Consider the following 21,135-nt stretch of genomic DNA (forward strand, 5'->3'; position numbering starts at 1 on the left):
TCCCATATGACATCTACTTTTTAAACTTGCACTATAATTAGAATCTTTGTAGTTAAACCATTATACACATTTTAAAATATTTTCCTTGGTTATATTTCCATAAATGAGATTATTTTTCACTTTTTTAATATCAGAGGAAGACAGGCTGGTATATGATAGAGTTGTGGATTTTAGGCGTCCGAAGGATTGTAGCTTGTCCATTTATTGTCCATGTGACTTTTGGACAAGCTACTTTAAGAATGGACCTTGTGCTGGGCATAGTGCACATACCTGTAATCTCAGCGGCTCAGAAAGCTGAGGCAGGAGGATGACAAGTTCAAAACCAGCCTTAGCAATTTAGCAAGGCCCTAAGCCACTTGGTGAGTCTCTGACTTAAAATATAAAAAAGGCCTGGGGATGTCGTCCTGTGGTTAAGCACCCCTGGCTTCAATCCCCATTACATAAAAACAAAACAACAAAAAAGTGGACCTTGTTTTGTTTCTTCAATTATAAGGTAGCCATAATGTCATCTATCTTACTTTCTTCCTATTTTTTTGTTAGAAAAAAAATCAAAGTATAAGAACATGAAACTATGGTTTATAAATATAAGGCATTGTTCTCAGTCACTTTATGTTCAATTGGCAAAGAGAGCCTCATTTTTCTTCAGATAATTTATGATAAACTGAAATAAAATGGGGAAGTGAAATAAAACAGGAAAGCCTAACATGATTTTTAAGAATGAACACAGAAGCTGGGTGTGGTGGTGCATGCCTATAATTCCAGGGAGGCAGAGGCAGGGGGATTGCAAATTTAAAGCCAGCCTCAGCAACTTAATGAGGGCCTATGCAATTTAGTAAGACCCTGTCTCAAAAGAGAAAAAGAACTAGAGATGTGGGTCAGTTGTTAAGCATCCCTGGGTTCAATCCCTGGTTACCGACCGCCCCCCAACACTGATCTGAAAATAGACATTTTTAGAAGCTTCATTTAGAAGATTCCATATTTGTGATGGCTTTTATTAGCCCTCCCCCCATTTCACAGTTTGTATAGATCAAGTACACTTGTAGGAGATTTTGTACGCTTAATTAGCTTGTGTAAGACCCTGTTTCTGTGTTTGTTGGCCTGTCGTATATACTTTTATGTCAGATGAGCTCTCTTATTAAGATTAAAACTTTAGTGTGGAGTATTTTGTTTGGAAGATCCTTTCCTGTAGAGTATAACATGAAGTAACTCTAACATCAAAAACCTGGATAAATTATTTCAATATTTACTTGCCTCGCTGTTTTAGAAATACCTTTTCTATAATGTGACTACTCTTAGTTTATAGAATCTGGCATATAATTAAATGTTTGCTTTCTTTATTCTTCCTTACTAATGAAATACTGCATTGGAGAGAGACACCAACCATACGGTTTAGAAAGTAGTATGATAGATGTGAAGCTCATTTGAATACCTGCTAACTTGCCCAGGGTGTGGTGGTAGGGAATGAGGTGGTAAGGGAATGTTGAGTAAAGAAATAAATGTAAAAATTGTTCTAGGATAGATTAAAGCAAAGGAATGAGTTAGATTGACCTCAGACTCCTCATCAGTGGTAACAGATGCCAGAATAAACTAGTGTCTTCCAAATGCTGAGGGAATAATAATGGTCAGTTTAGAATTATATTTGCAAGAAAAGAAGAAAAGGAACTATTCGCTGGGAAGATAGAACAATTCTAAACCTAGATTCACTTAAAATAACCTAAAACATAAATTAAAAGCTGGTATTTTAGAAGAAGAAATTAAGATCCATATTCATTAGTTGAGAAAACTTGATATGTTTCTACCAAATTTGATTAAACAGACTAAAATGAGTAGTAATAGACTATTAAGAAAAATTTAAAAACTTGGTTTAGCTTGATTTAATTTATCAAATGCATACAATACAGTGTATTTATACTTGGAACAGTCTAGAAAGAAAGACACTGACCATGTACTAAACATAAAATATCCTAATGAATTATTTGATTATAGAAGAATAAACTTAAAAGTACTGAAAAAAATCAGCATTCTACCTAAAGTCCTCTAACCCCTCTATTTGAAAACTAAAAAACAAAATATGTCTCAGTAGTGATTAGAAATCATGGTTGGAAATGGAAACATTTAGGCAGGACATTTAGAACTGTATAAAAACCTAAGCCACTGAAGTGCTACTTAGAAAAAATGCTATTGTTTCAAGTAAGAGGCAAGGTTTTTTTCCTCAAATATTCCCCAGAAAAGAATTATATTTGTGTTCTTAAGAAGTCTTTCATTATAAGATGCAGTCTTCTTTTTGAGCATGAAACTTCAAGAAAGGCACATTGATTTGAAACTCCATTAGTTCACTTGAGTTTGGGAAAGCTCACAGGGCTCATCTAGTGAGTAATTTAAACATGGGAAAAGGCAGAGGAATCTAGATCTGATTTAGTTAAAAAAATAATAGTAATAATGAAAACAACAAAAAAAGAGTAGTTACAATGTAAATATATTAAAAAATTTTCCTATAGTACAAATGGGAGGGTGTCCTATGTATAATTGTGACTTGGAATAAAAGTTTGATCATATGATACACTGATTCAAAAATACTAATGTAATCTAGAAAATTATTGATTCAAAAAGTAGTCCAAGTTTTATACAGATACTTTTATCTCAAGTATGTATAGAATTAGAATAAAATTATTCTGTGAAGTTTGAGATAAAGCAAACAATATTTCTGGATCAGTATTTCATAGATCATGCTTTTAACATTTAAGTATACTAATAAATGTTATAGATGCACATTTAATTTAATATTCAAATCATAAAATTATTTTTGAATTTCTCACTGGTAAATTAGGGAAATCACTTTATATTTGGAGTTTTTCTATAGTTGGACATACTTAGTTGATGATTTTAATGCATGAACTAGTAAAAAAACAATATTGGAAATTACTTAGGTAAACTTGCAGTTGCAGGAATTAGAAAGAAAGCCATCTGAGTAAAGCCAAAGCAACTAATGAGAAGAAAATGAGAAAAATTAATAGAAATTAACAAAATTAATAAAAGGTCAACGAAACTAAAAAAGTGACTTTTAGTCTTGACTTCTGGCAAGACTAATCAAACAAAAGCAGGCAAAATTAACAGGAATGAAAAGAAGGTCACAAATTTAGATCTAGTAGATAAAAAAAATCCTAAGAGAATACTATAAATAGATTTCTAGAAATATATAATTCATTCAGCTTTGAAGAAAAATAGATTTGGCTCTGGGATAGGGATTGAAGTGTTTGGCCTAGTCTTTTTTGAGATAAGCCAATTCGCCAAGAAATCCTGGAGATAGAGATTTGGGGACTAGTAGCTAATAGATTATGAAAAGCAAGTCCTTTTGGAGGCTGTTTTAATCAAGACCTGAGATGGTAAGGTGAAGGACTTGAGAAAACAGATTGTAGAAAAATTTGACTGAAATACATTTAGGTTATAAAAGTAGGGGAGTATAGATAGGGAATAGGTTAAGAACAAGTTAAGAGGTGAGGGGTGTGTGCTTCCAACTGAATTTCATTGCCCAGTGACTGATAAAACAGCGTGCACACGTGCACATGCACCCCCCACACTAAAGGAGAAAGTTATCCCTAAAAAGAGGTTTATTGGCCTGTGCTTGAATAAAATTTAGGAAAATAACCTTATTTCAGTGTATATTTAGTTGGTTCTTGTGTAACAACGTTTCTTGCCAGAGACATTACCTAGATAAGCTTATTCTCAAATAATGTATCCAATAGAACACTTCTGTAGTTTTTCAAATTAAAATGATAATTTTTTGACAATTAATAATGATTAAGAATTAGATATTTTAATAGATTTGCAAGGAGGGGAAACTTGGTTTTGTTAGATGTTTCTTAGAACATTTACCCTAAGATAATGACATAATTCTTGATAAGATTTGTTGCCTTAGGGGGAGAAGATACAATTTACCATTGGTCTTCAGGGCAATTCTAAATTTCATTGAATGCTGTTAGCTTGCTGGTGAGCAGCATGAAAATTTTTAGTGTGCAAAGCTATGACTGTTTAATACGTATAGGTGGATAAGCTACATATATACTTTATTAAGATTTTAAAACTTTCAAGAATAATTAAAAAATTTGTAGTTACATTAGAATTTCCTTTTGTCTTTGAAAGTACAAAAAATGGTTGAAAAAATTCTTGATTTAATTCTTTAGAATCTGAATCTACTCATCCTCACTTTTACCGTCCTTTTTTCTATTAGTCTTATATAGGAATGAACCCAACACTGAGAGAGGCCCTTAGCAAACATGTTTCTTTGCTGTGTTGTCTGTAAATTAAAACTTTTAATAGATTAGCAAGTATCAGGTTTTAATCTTTCTAGGAAACGTGAAATATTAGTAGAAAACATTAAAAATTAGAATAAATAAGAACTGTTACTTCTGGTGCTCTAATGTTTATCTTTTATGTAAGTGTTAGTTAAAAACCTTATGTGAAAAAGATAATAAATTATTCTTTTTCTTTAACAGAAGGTGACAATAGAATTTATAGACGTGAAGAATTTTTAAAGAAAGTAACAAAAAGAGAAAGAAAATGCCGAAACCAGTAAGTGAATTTTATTACTTTTGATATAGTTTACTTAAAAAGATATTATTAGCAGTAAGTTTTTTTTGTTTGTTTTTTGTTTTTGAACTAGGCAAAATATCAAGGGAAAGTTGTTAGAAGAAAATGCTCTGTTACTATTACTTGTTTTAGATTAGTGTGGCTATAGCATAGTATTATGGGCAGTGAAGAACTGGTACCGATAACATTGCAGTTAAGGTTACAATTCATGGGTCTTGGGGTAAAACTGATTTACTGTCATTTAATCTGGGTAATTTGTTAATTTAATTCAACCTATCCATGTTTTAATTTCCTTTTTATATAAAATGGGGTATACATAATTAGTTAACTTAAGGAGTATGATGAGGATTGAAAGAATCTGGTACATAGTCAGTGCAAAAAAAAATGGTAACTTATTGTTAAGAGAAAATAATGAGAGGTTGGGAGGACCCATGCTTATTAATTTTTTTTTTTTTTAATACTGGGAATTGAACCCAGCGGTGTTTTACTAGTAATGAGCAATATTCCCAGCCCTTTTTATTTTTTGAGACAGGATTTTGTTAAATTGCTGAGGCTGGGTTGGAACTTGTTTGATAAAATTTCTTCAGCCTCCTGAGTCACTGGGATTAAAGGCATGTGCCATTGTGCCCCGCTGCATGTTTTTTTCTCAAGTGTTCTCACACACTAGTTTTTGATGTTGGTGATACTTACACTGACATTATATAGTCTTAGTTGTATATCTTTGATCATTTTACTTTATTTTAGAATTATATGGTTCTTGATAAAGGTGTATGTATTCTTTTTGTCCTAGAGTAACTGTTCTTTTCACCAAAAAAAAAAAGTGTTTTTTTTTTTTTTTTTTTTTTAATAGTGTTCCTTTTGGTCAGTTAGCTTTTTAGAGAAATTGTTGGTTATAGTTACTAGATTTTCACGAATATTGCTTTAAAGACTCAGCAGGTAACAGTGTGTTGTTGGTAGAAAAGAATAAAAGGAAGTAAAAGGTATAAAGATCAAAATTAAGAACTAAAATTTTCTATTTGCACATGACATGATTGTAAACAGTTCTTATGAATCTGTAAAACAACTAATAGACCTAGTAACTTAATTTAGCAAGATTGTTAGACAAAAAGTTATAGTAAAAATAAAAGTAATAATAAAAATAAAATCAATGTTTTTAAAAATATATATAATGACAGCAGAGTTTGAAAAATGTAGTGAGAGCATAGAAAACAAAGTACTTACGAATAGACATACAGAGGCAAAACAAAGTCTCTATACTGAAAACTTTTTATAAGAAATCTGAATATATGGAGAAGTAGATCATTTTTACAGTTTTGTTTATAAATAACTATTAAGGTGTCAGTTCTTCCCAGATTTATTGGTAGTTTTAATTGAATTCTATTCATTTGAAACCCTGAAAACTTCTTTGGGTAAATTGATCAAATTGCTAAAGCAGTTTTAAGAAGGAACAAAACTGGAAAACTTACACACCTTCATTTCAAGACTTACTCTCAAGCTACAAAAACAAGACATTGCGGTAATTGTGAAAGGGTAGATAATAGAATCAGAGAAATAGAAACACACCCCCACACATTACATATTATAATCATAAGATTTTTGACAAAAGTGTTACACAGTTCAATGGGGAATTTTAATTATTTTCAACAAATGTTGATGGAACAAAGAGTTATCTGTACAGAAAAAACATGAACATTAGACTCTTGTCTAATAATTTACTCAAAAATTTACTCAAGATGGATTGTAGACCTAAATGCAAAAACCTAAAGTATAAAACTTTCAGAAGGAAATAAAGGAAAAAAATTTTGTGATCTTGGATAGGGGAAAGTTTCTTGGATAATACACAGAAAGTTTGAACAATTAAGGAAAAAATTGGACTTTATCAAAGTTAAAACCATTTGTAGTCCAGTGGCTTGGGAAACTGAATCAGGATCATTGTAAGTTCAAAGCCAGCCTCAGCAACTCAGTAAGACCCTATCTCTAAATAGAATACAAAATATGACTGGACATTCCCTGGTACCCCCCCCAAAACAAACAAACAAATAAACAAACAAAAAAACCAAAACCAAAAACCATTTGCTCTGTGAAAAAAAGAGCAATAAGAAACAGCAAGACAGAATGAGAGAAAATAATTGGAATATGAAGTTCTATAGTTCAATTACTCAGTTTAAAAAAAATTGGGCAAAAACTTTGAACATATACTTTACATAAAGAAGCTATGTTAATTGGCCAATAAACACAAAAAGATTCTAAATGTTTTTAGTTATCAGCAAAATACAAATTAAAGGTTCAGTGAAATAATATTTTATGCACTAGAAGGGGAGTAATTATATACTGATAATATTAAGTGTAGATAAGGATGTGGAACTTCTGTTACCCTTAATGTATTTCTAGTAGGAATGTGAATGCTTGTAAGAACTTTGGAAAACTCTTTGCTAATGTAATTATGCAGAGAACATTTATTTATTATTCCTTAGAGTGAAGAGTCAGATTTATTATTCAACTGGATATCAGGTCTGTGGTTGGTACATTAAAATATTTGGAAGATAATATTTTAATATATTAATAATCAGTGATTTTTTTTCCCCTCAAACTTTTTAGGTCAAAATATAACTGACTTTTTTCTCCCCACTCACCCTAATAAAAAATATGTGTATTTTTTCCCCCAAACACAAAAGTTGGAGAAAGTTAATTTCGTTTTTGTGTTTTACCCCCATCTTGTTGGCCCAGCTTTATACTTAGTAGATATGTAACCTTGGTGAAGCATAACTTTTGCAAACTTGATTCATTTGTAAAATTGATTCGATAACAAGTGCTTTGATTACCTCCAAGAATTGCTGTTAAGATCAAATGAAAAGGATTTAAAAGCTGTCATATTACACTTTTTAAAATTAAATAGTATTGTCGCACTTTTTAAAATTAAATAGTATATTTATAGGTAGCCATTTTTATATGTTACAATGTTATTATGTTAACATGTAATAAGTTTACTAGCATTATACTTAAATGAGTTAATATTTAAAAATTTATCTGCTTTAATGTAGTAAATATTGATATATATATATATATATAACCCATATAACAAAATCTTTTTGAGTGCTTTGTAGTTTTCAAGAGTGTAAAAGGATCCTGAGCCCAAGAAGTTTGAGCCCTCGTCTTTTAGGCATTATTATAGTATTTATAGTTGAAGCTGCCTCCAGCTAGCAGGAAGGGACGATAAAGCACGGGGAAGCATGCCCACTGTTTTATGCTTATGCATACGAATAGTCTGCGTCTGTAGTGCTCACGTTCTATCGGTGACAGCTTAGTCACAAGGGCATACCTAGTTCCAAGAGACATTATAGCTTAGTAACTCTGTGTCATGCCATTAGTTTAAAGGAGAAAAATCGTGATACATTCAGAAAGATCAGTTGCTACAACTGAACAACCACTTATGGTTTAAAAAATAAAAATGGAGAAGGAATGTACAGTAAAAACTGTTCTAAATGTGTTAATGGTAGAAACAGTCTTAAAATCAAGAATAAGATAGGAGATACATGTTATCATGGCTACTATTCAACTTTTTTTTTTTTTTAAAGAGAGAGAGAGAATTTTTTAATATTTATTCTTTAGTTATCGGTGGACACAACATCTTTGTACGTGGTGCTGAGCATCGAACCCGGGCCGCACGCATGCCAGGCGAGCGCGCTACCGCTTGAGCCACATCCCAAGCCCTACTATTCAACTTTGAATAGCAAAACCTGTTGTACAAAAAAAGAAATCAAAAGCTTAAGTATAGGAAAGGAAGAAATGCTATTTGAAAATTTTAGGATTACTAAAATTTACTAACCTGTTCTTTACTGCCTATGAGCTAAGGATGATTTTTTTTTACATTTTCAGTGGTTGAAAAAAAAGGTTGTTTTGTAACACCTGAAAACTATATGAAATTAGATTTCAGGATCCATAATAAAGTTTTATTGGAACAGAACACAGTATGCTCAGTTGTTTATTACCTATGGTTGCTTTGTTGCCCTAGGTTCAGAGTTGAGTGACTGCAACAGAGACTGTATGATCCTCAAAGTGAAAATATTTACCGTTTAGCTCTTTATAGAAAAGCTTGCTAATTCTTGCTTTATAGAAACACAAAGATTTATAGACTCATTATAACAATTGACAAAAATAATAGGATCAGTATAAAATCAGTTTATTCCTTAAAATCCCAAACAGAACAGTTTGAAGAGATATTTCATCAGATTTCACAGTCCTGCCTTTGAAACCCTTGAAACTAGCTGAGTTTCAGAATTTGGAATTTTTAGTATTTTAGAAGGGTGACTATGTATTATAATGTATATTACATTATGTCATGAAACTTTTATTAGTTCTATGGCATCATTAACATTTCTATAGAGAGATGTGTGAATGTCCATATGAAATGGAATAAATTAATTCATCATGAGTGATAGTTCACACTACTTCATATCAAATTTTTGCCCAAAATAAACTAAAACTTCGGTCTTGAATGCTTTTTAGGATATCAAAATTATGGATTAAGGACTGTGGACCCATATTTAAAATTGCTACAAAACTTTAATGTCCAGGGGATAAAAGTATTATTATTTTTATGGAGAACTATAAGTAGTCTCTTTCAAAAAAGAGACTAAAAAACATTGAAGATGTCCTAAATCATTGCACACAAGAACCATAGTTGTGGATAGAGGTAATATGGAAAGATGTCAGTTCTTACCCTGAAAGACTGATGAATATAGTGTAGTTCTAAATTATAAATGTGGGGTTTTGAAAATTTACTATTTTATTTGGAGGCAGGAACTAAAATACAGAACCAAGAATAGCCAGAACAGTTCTGTAGAATAATGAGGGGAGACTTGCCCTACCAAATATCAAGACTTATTTGAAGATATAGTAATTAAAACAGCATGATATTAGCAGAATAGTTAAATTGACTGGTGTAACAAAGATCCATGCCTATACAGATGCTTGGTTTGTGACAGTCTTTGGGGAGTAAATAAATTATGTTGAGATTTAAAAAATTTTCATAATATTATCCAATGGGGATTAAAAATGAAATTGGATCTCTTTCATCATAAGCAAAAATCAAAGAGATATAATCCAAAACCTTTAAGATGTAGATTAAGAAAAGTAAGAATATCTTTGTGACTCTAGACAAGGAAGTATTTGTTAACTATGGCAAAAAAGTGATGTCTGTATTTAAAACATTAAAATCAAGAATATGTGTTTATTAAAAAGAAGGACACCATAAAGAATACAGAATGACAAACAGGGAGATTTTTTTGTGACACAAATAATTGAGAAAAGATTAATATACAAAGACCTCCTATATAAGCATGAGAAAGAAACAAAACACAATAGGAAAATAAGACATAAATGTGAACAGACATTTCAAAGGTGAGACTGAGTGGTTAGTAATTAGCTTAGGCTTACCTAGATAACCTTTTATCATTTTTTGCAGTGCTAGTGATTGAACACAGGACCTCATATAGGCTAGGCAAGGGCTTTTCCACTGAGCAACATCCACTCCCACTTTTAATTAAAAATTTTTGAAACAGAGTCTAAGTTGCCCAGACTGGCTTGAATTTGTGATCTTCCTGCCTCAGCCTCCTGAGTAGCTGGGATTATAGGCATATGCCCCACACCTGGCCAGATAATCTCTCTTTAGGTTAACTGATTGTGAACCTTAAGAGTATCTACAAAATTCTTTTTTATCATGTAGTGCAATATAATCATGGGTGAAACACTAGGGCACAGGGATTATGGGGATCATTTTAGAATTCTGTATGCCACATATACAAACAGGTTTTCAACTTCATCAGGAATCAGGGATGCACATTTTAAGACCATATTGATATATCATTTTGTATCAACTAGGTTATCATTAAAGAAATCTGCTGATACCCACTATTAGTGAAAATGCAAATCAATAAGAATTCTTAGGCACTATTGTAAGACTGTTTCTCATTACATGGTTAAAATAAGAGGTATGCATATTTTATCATTTGGGAGTTCTCTTTCTGTGTAAACACGTGTAGAGGAATTCTGATGCTTATGTACTAGGAGAGTGTATAAGACTTCATAACAATGGAAACAATGTTCATTGATAGAAAAATGGGTACATAAATTGTTTAATCACTTGTAGAAGATGGTATAGCTGTGAAAATGACTTGTAACTACTCACAGAAATGTCAATCTTAAAAATATAATTGAAAAATCAAAGTATAGTGTACAATTTAAAATGTTTTAATTGAAGTAGAATCTGAAAATCAAAAGACTACATCATAGTGAATCCCAGTAATTTGTACAATTAACGTGTTTATTATAATTGAACTTTTCTAAAGTGAATATATCCATGTAACCATTGTCCATACTAAGAAAGAAGACTTACATTAGCAAGTGCTTGCAATTATAGTATAGCTGAAAAAAAATCAGTTTTTTAATTGATTAAATATATGTTTGTGTGTAAACAAACATGCATACACACACCTGTGAGTGATATAACTAGTTTATAAAGATGAGAATGACAGCCAGGTGTGGTGGTGCATACCTATAATCCCAGTGACTTGGGAGGCCGAGGTTTTGTCATACGAACAAAACCAACCTGGGCAATTTAGTGCCACCCTGTCTCAAAATAAATAAAAAGGGCTTGGGTGTAGCTCAGTGGTAGAATACTCCTGGGCTTAATCCCCAGTACCAAAATCAAAAAGGAAAAAAAAGAAAGAGAATGACAAAAAAACAAAATTCAGATTATTATTTACCTGTATGTGTTGGGGGTAGGGATGAGGAAAAGTAAATTGGCAAAGAAATACAGTGATATATGTAACAAGTTGTCATTTCTAGTTAAGTTGGATGTTAAATTTATGGACTTCATTTTTCTTTGTTTACATATGTTTCACATGTATTTTTATATCAATATTTTTAATAAGATATTTTAAAGAAAAATACAAATAAGATTATTTTAAGAAGGATGAATTTATATGATTTGTTTAGAGAAGGCATTCAGGTAAAAGCCACACCACATATGGTGTTAAAGTGATTAAGACATGCAAAGGGGTATGATGAATCTGATCAAAAGTTCTTATATTGTGAATTAAAGTTATAAGAGAGTTTTGAAACACATGAGGAATTTCAGGTGAAGATAATATTCTGGGGTAAAAATGTGGTAAGTAATGTTAAGTTTTGAGATCAATTAGAACAGTATTTATGCAAAAAAAAAATAGTATTTAGAATGGAGTCCCGTAATAAGAATTGTAATGCATTCCACTGTCATATATAAATAAAAATAATTAATTAAAAAAAGAATGGAGTCCTATACATAAAGTGCTGTAGAAAATGCCTTTTATAAAGTCAAGAAAATGTTTGTCATATGAACAAAACTAAATATGTGATTTTTATGTTGAAAGAAATGTGGCATAGTGAATAACAAAGAATTAGGAATTATACCTCAGTTTAAATACCTACTCTGCTTTTTCATCTCCATGTGTGCTGGGCAAGTAATGGGAACCTTTTGAGTTTCCATAGAAGTGAAATAATATCTTCCAGTGTTGTTGCAGGGGCTCAATGAGAATATAGAACATTCATGGCTTATTGTCCCAATGCATGTTAAGTATTGAGATGTTTTTATTTTTTCTTGGTAGCATTTTGTTGACCCCTTTTCCTTGACTCCTGCTCTCTCTGAACTGCTTAACCTTAGGAGAGCACATTAGTTTAAAGCAAAGGAGCTGTGTGACTTTTTATTTTAGTAGAGTCAATTTTGACATATTTATACAAACATGGAGTATATCTTATTCTAATTCTCATGAATAAACATGATATGGAGGTTCACTGTGGTATATTCATATATATACATAGGAAAGTTATGTCAGACTGAAGGAGATGTTTTTAAATAAGGACTTCAGAAGCTCTTTTTTCCCCCCAAATTGATTTGAATCACAGGAAATCTTAAGTCTAATTATATCATTTTAATAAAAGAAATATTATAAATCAGATAAAAAATTTTTCTTGTGCCTACTAAATAAGTAATTAAGTATATTGTCTTTCCTAATGATTTTCTCTTCTGTTTTTATTATAGATCAATGTAAGAGTAACTACAATGGATGCTGAGCTGGAATTTGCCATTCAACCCAATACAACTGGCAAACAGCTTTTTGACCAGGTATCATTTAATCACATGAAGCATGCAACTTTGATACCACATGGATGTCACTACATACTATTTTTATGTGTGTGGTGCTGAGAATTGAACCCAGACCTTCATGCATGTGAGGCAAACACTCTACCACTGAGCCACATCCCCATCCCAGTAGTTTATACATCTGTGTTTTCCTGTACCATTATTGATAGTTCAACAGTGTAGCACCAGGAATTTTTCTCAGTACCTATTCATATAATTTGAACAGCTATAGAGATATTCTTTATTCTTTCTCATTACTACATTTGTGTGATAGTACTTTTTAAAAAAATTTAGATATTAAAACATACATAAAACCTAAAAAATGTATATAATGTGATGTCTAATTGAGTTTTATGTATATATACAATGTGAGATATACATTGTATAATGTTTAAGTCAGTTACACTCTCTGTCTCCTCAAACATTTATCATTCCTTTATGGTGAAAGCATTCAAAATCCTTTCTTCTAGCTTCAGGTAAGACCAGGAGCAGACTGGGTCCTTTCAAGAGTGCATAGCTGCATGGGTCAACATGCAGCAAAATCCCATTTTTAATTAAGATTGAGGCTAGCTTCTTGGGGGTACTTATATTGAGTGCATGCAGTTCTTTCGTTTGCTCCTGGAGGCTGACTCTTCCTCTACTAGCCTCCTTGTTTAGCTTCTACTTGTGGTATTAAAATATTCATGTGCCCAAGGAATACTCAGAAATATCTTATTAAAATTTTTGTTTATATTTTTTCTTTTCCTAATTCTTTAAAAAATATAGTCTTTATTAATATAATAGTATATTTTATTAAAAAAATACCTGTTGTAGTTATGCCCCCAGCATTTTAAAATTTTTAGGTATGTGATCAAAAGTTTCTGATCATACCTCCAGAAGAAGTAGGGAAAGAGCTTCTTGTGAGATTGGGCATACTAGGGAATATTACAACTAAACTCTTCCCGATCGTCTTGAATATTAGTTGTGTAAAGTTAGTTAAAGTACTATGCCTTGTGCCCACTGTGGCACATCCCCTTTTAACCAGCCAGCATTGTGAATCTCACAAAGCATGGAGGCAAAAGCTGAGGCCATCTATTTAGGTTCATGTTTCTCTGCTACTTTTGGCCCATACCTTTCCTATTCTTGCTACCCTGAGCTTGAACATTTTCTGTGGCTTTGCTGGGATAGCTTCTCTCTTGCCAAAGTTATTTGGGATCTCCTTTTATCTGCATTAAATTTTTCATTGTTTGGCATTATTAGCTTTTGCAACATTAGTATGAATCTTTATATTCCATATGCTCCAAAAATGTGTTTGTTATGATAACCTTTAATATATTCTTAGCACAAATGAATTGTTTTTATTTTAAACATTCTTTTTTAAATTTCTTTAATATATAATTTATTTTTGGTTATAGAAACAAATGTTAAGAAGAGAAAACTTCCCCACCCACATAAAACAATTTAATAGATGAGAGAACAGGTAAATGAAAAACAAAAAATAGAAATTTTAGATTTTCTTATAGTTTTAAAACTGTAATATTTAATATAATTTAAATATTTGATATAATTTGAAATCATTCAAATTTCAAATTTTGAAAACTTCAAAAAAAAGTATGACTCTGTGTTAAAATAAAAATACTGTATCCTGTATGAAATGAAAACCCTTGTTGGGTTACTTTTGATGTGGGTCTGTTAGTTTTTTTGATTCTAGCACCTGCTTCTGCCCATGGAGCAGGTGTGTGGATGCCACTCTAGGTGAGAACTTCACCCACTGGCATGGGACACATCCCAGGTTCCAGAATCAGAATCCTACTTTACTGGCTACTACTGTGTTTTAAAACACCGAGTATTAAACATACTGTGAAAATAGTTTAGACAACCACTGCAAAACAAAACAGCCACACTGAGTCACACATACACACTCCCTGAACAATACTGCCTCTTCCCCCTCCAGAATTGTTTTTAAGGTGAATTATAGTTCAGGTAAGGAAAAACAATTTCAGTATTGAAATTATAACCCCTCCCTAGAATATGATGAGTGGCCAGCCTTCAGGGATGCAACAAAGTTAAAAAAGAGAATCTTTTCCTTAGTGAGACCTGGAACTCCTCTTGCCTCTCATTTTTCCTCTGCCACCTTTTTTTCTGAAACAGGAATCAAGCTTCATAAGTTAAGGTATATGAGGAATCCAAAATGCCTCCCTCAAAAGAAAGTTAGAAGGGGAAAGAAGGGCAAACAAAAGATTTGATTTTAAATCGCCATTTTTACTCTTTTAAAACAAACAAAATGTTACATACAAAAAAATAGTTTCCATACAAACAGGTGAATCAAGTATGAAGACTGAAGTGATAGTACAAAATTGAGTATATAGACAATCCAAATTTAGGGCTGGGGATGTGGATCAAGCAGTAGCGCGCTCGCCTGGCATGTGCAGGATGCTGGGTTCGATCCTCAGCACCACATAAAAATAAAATAAAGATGTTGTGTCCACCGAAAACTAAAAAATAAATATTAAAAAATTCTCTCTCTCTCGCTTAAAAATAAAAAAAGAAAAGAAAATCCAAATGTAAGTTTTCAGACATGTTCTGTGAATATGTTCAATTTTTCCTTAGGAAATGCCTTTTTTTTTTATGGCAAAGGAATATATCTGTACCTCTCTAGTTTTGTTCTATTAAAGTTTAGTTTCTAGTGTCATCTAGTTGCCATGTGAATGAATTTTCTTTTATTTTTTAGGTGGTGAAAACAGTTGGTTTGCGTGAGGTCTGGTTTTTTGGGCTGCAGTATGTAGACAGCAAAGGTTATTCTACGTGGCTTAAACTAAATAAAAAGGTAAAATGTGCATGATAAAATTAAGCTAGTAATTAAGTTAATTTGAAATTTTTGTGAATTTGCTGGTAAATTTAAGTGTTTGATTCTGAGTTCCTTTTATAGTTATCTCTGTTCATCATTGCAAAATGTCATATTTTTAAATTAAGCACCATCAACTTCATTTGAGTAAAAAGATACGCTCACTTCCTAGTTGAAAACAAGTATCTGCGAATTATTATTATACGGCAGATATTACATATTGTATAACTAAGTATTTGGACCTTGATTGGAATATCTGCAGGATAAGTGTCTCCAGAATATGAAAAGAAGTTTTCAATTTAGTTATTAAATCAGATCTGTGAGTTACAAGCAGCCTTCATAACTGAGCATAGCATTGCTTTTCTCACATTTATTTGTTTACACATTTAAAATCTTACATAGTATTACTTGAAGGTTTGGAAGCTTTTATTTCACTTCCTCTTTTTTCCAAAAAGAATTTGATGTGACTGGACTCAGTTGTGTTGGAATTTGAGATTTTTATTGATTATACTTGAATTACTGTTCTAGGTGACACAGCAAGATGTTAAAAAAGAGAATCCTTTACAGTTCAAGTTTAGAGCTAAATTCTTTCCTGAAGATGTTTCTGAGGAATTAATTCAAGAAATAACCCAGAGACTTTTCTTCTTGCAAGTTAAAGAAGCCATATTAAATGATGAGATATATTGCCCACCAGAAACTGCAGTTCTTTTGGCCTCCTATGCTGTCCAAGCCAAGTATGGAGATTATAATAAAGAGGTTCATAAACCGGGCTACCTGGCTAATGATAGACTCCTACCCCAACGGTAAGTGAAACAAGCCTTTCTGTTATATTCTTTGAAAATTATATTCCAGAAATTTAAATTAAAATAATTGAGATTTTTAAGTTGCCAGCTGGATCAGAGAATATACTTTTAAAAGTTCTGACTCAGACTCTCTGTAGATTTATGTGCTCTATAATTGCTTATACCTCTTCTGCCATCATTTCTATAGGATGAGCAGTAAAGTAATATGTTAATTTAGGCTTAAGGGAAGGATATAAACTGTTGCTGATTAGTAAATGTCCTTAAAACAAGCATATAGATGTTTTTGAGAATGCTTTTGAGAATGATAAGTGGCACACTATGTTTCCTCCAACTTTTTAAAAAGGCTTTTTCAACTAGGCTTTCAGATTCATAGGTTGGTGCTCTATTTCTCTACAATATAATGCTATTATCTTTTTTTAAAAAATGATACTTTTTAGAATATATAATATTATATATATCTTATATATATTAATAAATATATTAGATATAATAGACATATATATTTTAATTGTTGATGGACCTTTATTTTATTCATTTATTTATATGTGATTCTGAGAATTGAACCCAGTGCGTTACACATAATGAGGCAAGTGCTCTACCACTGTGCCACAACCCTAGTCTTGTCTTTTTAATAGTAATTTTTAAATATGGCTTAGGAAGAAATCATTAGGTTTTGACAGGTTTTGAGAACTGATCATACCTTTTGCTAGTTATGTGACAGTAGATGCATAATCTAACATATCTTGAGTCTCAGTATCTAAATTGGTAAAATGAAGATAAATAATGCTGTTCTGTCCAACTCCAGTTTATGAATATAGTTCATGAATTGTACAGTTTTAATTATAAAGTGTTATACTGTTATCTGGTAAGATTATTTATGAAATCTAGAAAACATAGTATTAAATGTTATATTTAAATATCACAGTTCTCCTTCCAAACTCATTCGATGAAGCTAGTATCACCCTGATTTTAAAATCAGACAAAGACACATCAAGGAAAGAAAGCTTCATGCCAACATCCCTGATGAACACACATGCAAAAATTCTTAATAAAATACTGGCAAATTTCATACAGAAATACATTAAAAAGTACACCATGATCAATTGATTTCATTCCAGGTTTGCAAGTTTGGTTCAACATATGGAAATCAATAAACATAATTTACCATATCAGTAGATATAAAGACAAGAATCACATAATTATCTCAATAGATGCAGAAAAAGCATTTGACAAAATACAGCATTAATTCATGTTCAAAACACTAGAAAAGGAGGGATAGTAGGAACATTCCTCAATACTGTAAAAGCTACATATGCTAAACCCAAGGCCAATATTATTCTAAATGGAGAAAAATTGAAAGCATTCCCGCTAGAAACTAGAGACAGGGATGCCCTCCTTCACAACTTTTATTCAACACAGTCCTTGAAACTCTAGCCAGAGCATTTAGGCAAAAGAAGAAATTAAAGGGATACAAATAGGAAAAGAAGAGCTATGCCTATTTGCTGTCAACATAATCCTATATTTAGAAGACCCAAAAAACTTCACCAGAAAACTTTTAGAACTCATAAATTAATTCAGCAAAGTAGCAGGATATAAAATTAATACCCATAAATCAATTGTGTTCCTATACACCGGTGATGAATCAGCTGAAACAGAAATTAAGAAAACTATCCCAAAAGTACTGAATAGACTTAATGCAATTCCTATTTAAAATTCCAATGCCATTCTTCATAGAAATAGAAAAAGCAGTCATGAAATTCATTTGGAAAAGAAACTCAGAATAGCCAAAGCAATGCTTAGCAAGAAAAGTGAAGCTGGAGGCATCACAATACCAGACCTTAAATTATACTACAGAGCTATAGTAATAAAAACAGCATGGTATTGGCACCAAAACAGAAATGAGGACCAATGGAACAAAATAGAAGACACAGAGACAAACTCACATAAATAAAGTTATCTCATACTAGGCAAATGTACCATAAACATACATTGGGGAAAAGATAGCCTTTTCAACAAATGGTGCTGGGAAAACTGGAAGTCTCTATGTAACAATGAAATTTATTCCCTATCTCTTACCCTGCACAAAACTAGTGGATCAAAGATCTAGATATTAGACCATAAAACCTCTACCCATTAGAAGAAAATATAGGCCTAGCATTCTATCATGTTGGCTTAGGAACTGACTTCCTCAACAGTACTCCTAAAATGCAAGAAGTAAAATACAGAATCAATAAATGGGATGGTATCAAGTTAAAAAACTTCTTTACAGCAAAGGAAATAAGAGCACAAAGAGAGAGCCTACATACAGAATGGGAAAAAAATCTTTGCCACCTGTACCTCAGCATTACTCTGGGATATATAAAGAGCTCAAAAAACATTTAAGAAAACCAAATAATCCAATTAATAAATGGGCAAAGGAACTGAACAGACACTTCACAGAAGAAATAATGAATGGTCAACAAATATATGAAATTATGTTCAACATCTCTAGCAATTAAGAGAAATATTAAAACTACACTGAGATCACATCTCAAGTCAGAATGTCAATAATCAAGAATACAAGTAACAATAAATGTTGGCAGGGATGTGGGGATAAACATACTCTCATACATTGCTGGTAGGTCTGCAAATTGGTGCAACCACTCTGGAAAGCAGTATGGAAATTTCTCAGAAAACTTGGAATGGAACCACCATTTGGCCAGTTATCCCACTCCTTGGTATATACCCAAGGGACTTTAAAAAAAAAAAAAAAAAAAAAAAAGCATACTACAGTGATGTAGCCCCATCAGTGTTTATAGCAGCTCAGCTCATAATAGCTAAGTTATGAAACAAACAGATGAATGGATAAAGAAAATGTGGTATATATGTACAATAGAATGTAAGCTATAAAAAGAATTACTTTATGACATTTGCCAGAAAATGAATGGATCTGGAGACTCTTATGCTAAGTGAAATTAGCCAATCCCCCAAAACCAAAGGTTGAATGTTTTCTCTGATATGTGAATGCTAACACACAATAATGGGGGCAGAGGAAGAATAGAAATTCTGTAGATTAGCCAAAGAGGAATGAAATAAGGGAGGCGAGACAGGAAATGGGAAAGACAGTGGAATGAATGTTACTTAAATTTCATATGTATATAAATACACCACAGTGAGTCTTTATATCACATACAACCACAAGATTGCCATCCTAATTAGAAATAAAATGTACTCCATGAGTGTATGAATATGTCAAAATATACTCTGTCATGTATAACTAAAAAGAAAAATGAATATCTGTTTTTAATTTTGGTATCACACATATCCCCAATGTTAGAAAATAGATCGAGATCTTTCTTTTAGAGCTCCGAAAGAGGTTTTTACTTTTTGTAAATGCAAAACAGTATATTATTATTATTGACTTAAAATTTGTTTTGTACCATTTCCTCAAAGTACTGAAGCTCATTTTCATAGCTACTAATTATAAAGACAAAACTACTTTGTCCACATTTGTTAATTTCCTTTGACTATAGGCATTGGTGTTTATTTTTGGCTAATGTATAATTATTGATATATGCTTTATAATGTACCACCAAGTACAGCACCTTTAAAATTTGGTTACTATGTTCTGCCTTTTAATATTATAGAAATAATCTTAGAAAAAAGAATGATGCATATTCATCAGGAGAATCAGGAATATAACATTTTTAAGTCTCTATGTATATGAAATATTTGTAAGTCTTTGTTTGCTTTTGTTATATTGAAATACTGGAGATTGTGTAATTTGTAAAGAAAAGAGTGTTACTTTGGCCCCAGTTCTGAAGGTTCCCAAGATCAGGCTATCACATCAGGGTGACCTCTGTTATAGACCTCATGGCAGTGAAAGGGAAGTGGGCTTCTGCAGAAAAGAGAAGGGTCCAGTGTCCTAGGATGTAACTCAGTGGCAGAGTACTTGCCTAGCATGCACCAATCCCCAGTACCACAAACAATTAAGAGAGGAGGGGCCAAAGGGGCTAGATGGTTTATAACAACGTGTTCTTTGAGAACTTATACAGTCTCTGGAGAAAGACGTAAATCCCTCTTAACCCACCACCAATCAACATGGTTGAAAACTCAGTAAGAGTTTTGGTGAGGGCAAGCTGTAGCATGTTCTTCTGGTTTTAATAATTATTCCAACCCCCAGTTCTCTCTTTTTTCTTTTTCTTTCTTTGAGATGGGTTCTTGCTATACTGTCCAGGCTAGTCTCCAACTAACTCCTGGGCTCGAGTGGTCCTTCTGCCTCAGCTTCCTAAGTCCTAGAACTAGAGGTGTACAACACTGAAATTTGTGGTCTCAGATTTTTTTAGGCAGTGAATTAAATAATAACTAATACCGAATTTCATTTCAGATAGAATTAGTTTTTACTTTTGAGATATAATTTATATTTTAAAAACAGATTAGGTTTGAAGTCAGTACATAGGTTGAATTTTATAAAATTATCCTTAGAATTTCTCAAATGTTTATAAAACAATGAACATGCTTTATTTCAATAAGTATAACACAGGTAGTTGTTTTTTCATTGTTAGGTCAATTTCCTGTTTGGTTGAATAATTGTCTTATATATAATAGTCTTGTGATTTAAATAATCTTTTAAATACTAAAATTGCACTTATAATTTATTTTAAATGCATGTGTGCTATAACTCATTCTATATTAATAAGAAGAAAGACAGCTGAACAACTTTGGATAGGATTGTTTACCATTGTTAGTGCAAATGTTCTTCA

The 21,135-nt window shown here is 32.0% G+C and overlaps 1 protein-coding gene across 2 annotated transcripts in view; it reads left to right on the forward strand.

Moving 5' to 3' along the window:
• Rdx (radixin) overlaps positions 1-21,135 on the forward strand; it is an 80,900-nt gene that overhangs the window by 11,750 nt on the left and 48,015 nt on the right. For both annotated transcript variants that reach the window (XM_076846438.2, XM_076846439.2), the window contains exons 2-5: positions 4,494-4,569; positions 12,665-12,748; positions 15,477-15,572; positions 16,119-16,393. In XM_076846438.2, coding sequence (XP_076702553.1) covers positions 4,558-4,569; positions 12,665-12,748; positions 15,477-15,572; positions 16,119-16,393 — 467 coding nt within the window. In that variant the 5' untranslated portion in view covers positions 4,494-4,557. The remainder of the gene's footprint in view (positions 1-4,493; positions 4,570-12,664; positions 12,749-15,476; positions 15,573-16,118; positions 16,394-21,135) is intronic.

This window comes from Callospermophilus lateralis, chromosome 2, assembly GCF_048772815.1.
Source record: "Callospermophilus lateralis isolate mCalLat2 chromosome 2, mCalLat2.hap1, whole genome shotgun sequence".
Lineage (NCBI taxonomy): Eukaryota > Metazoa > Chordata > Mammalia > Rodentia > Sciuridae > Callospermophilus > Callospermophilus lateralis.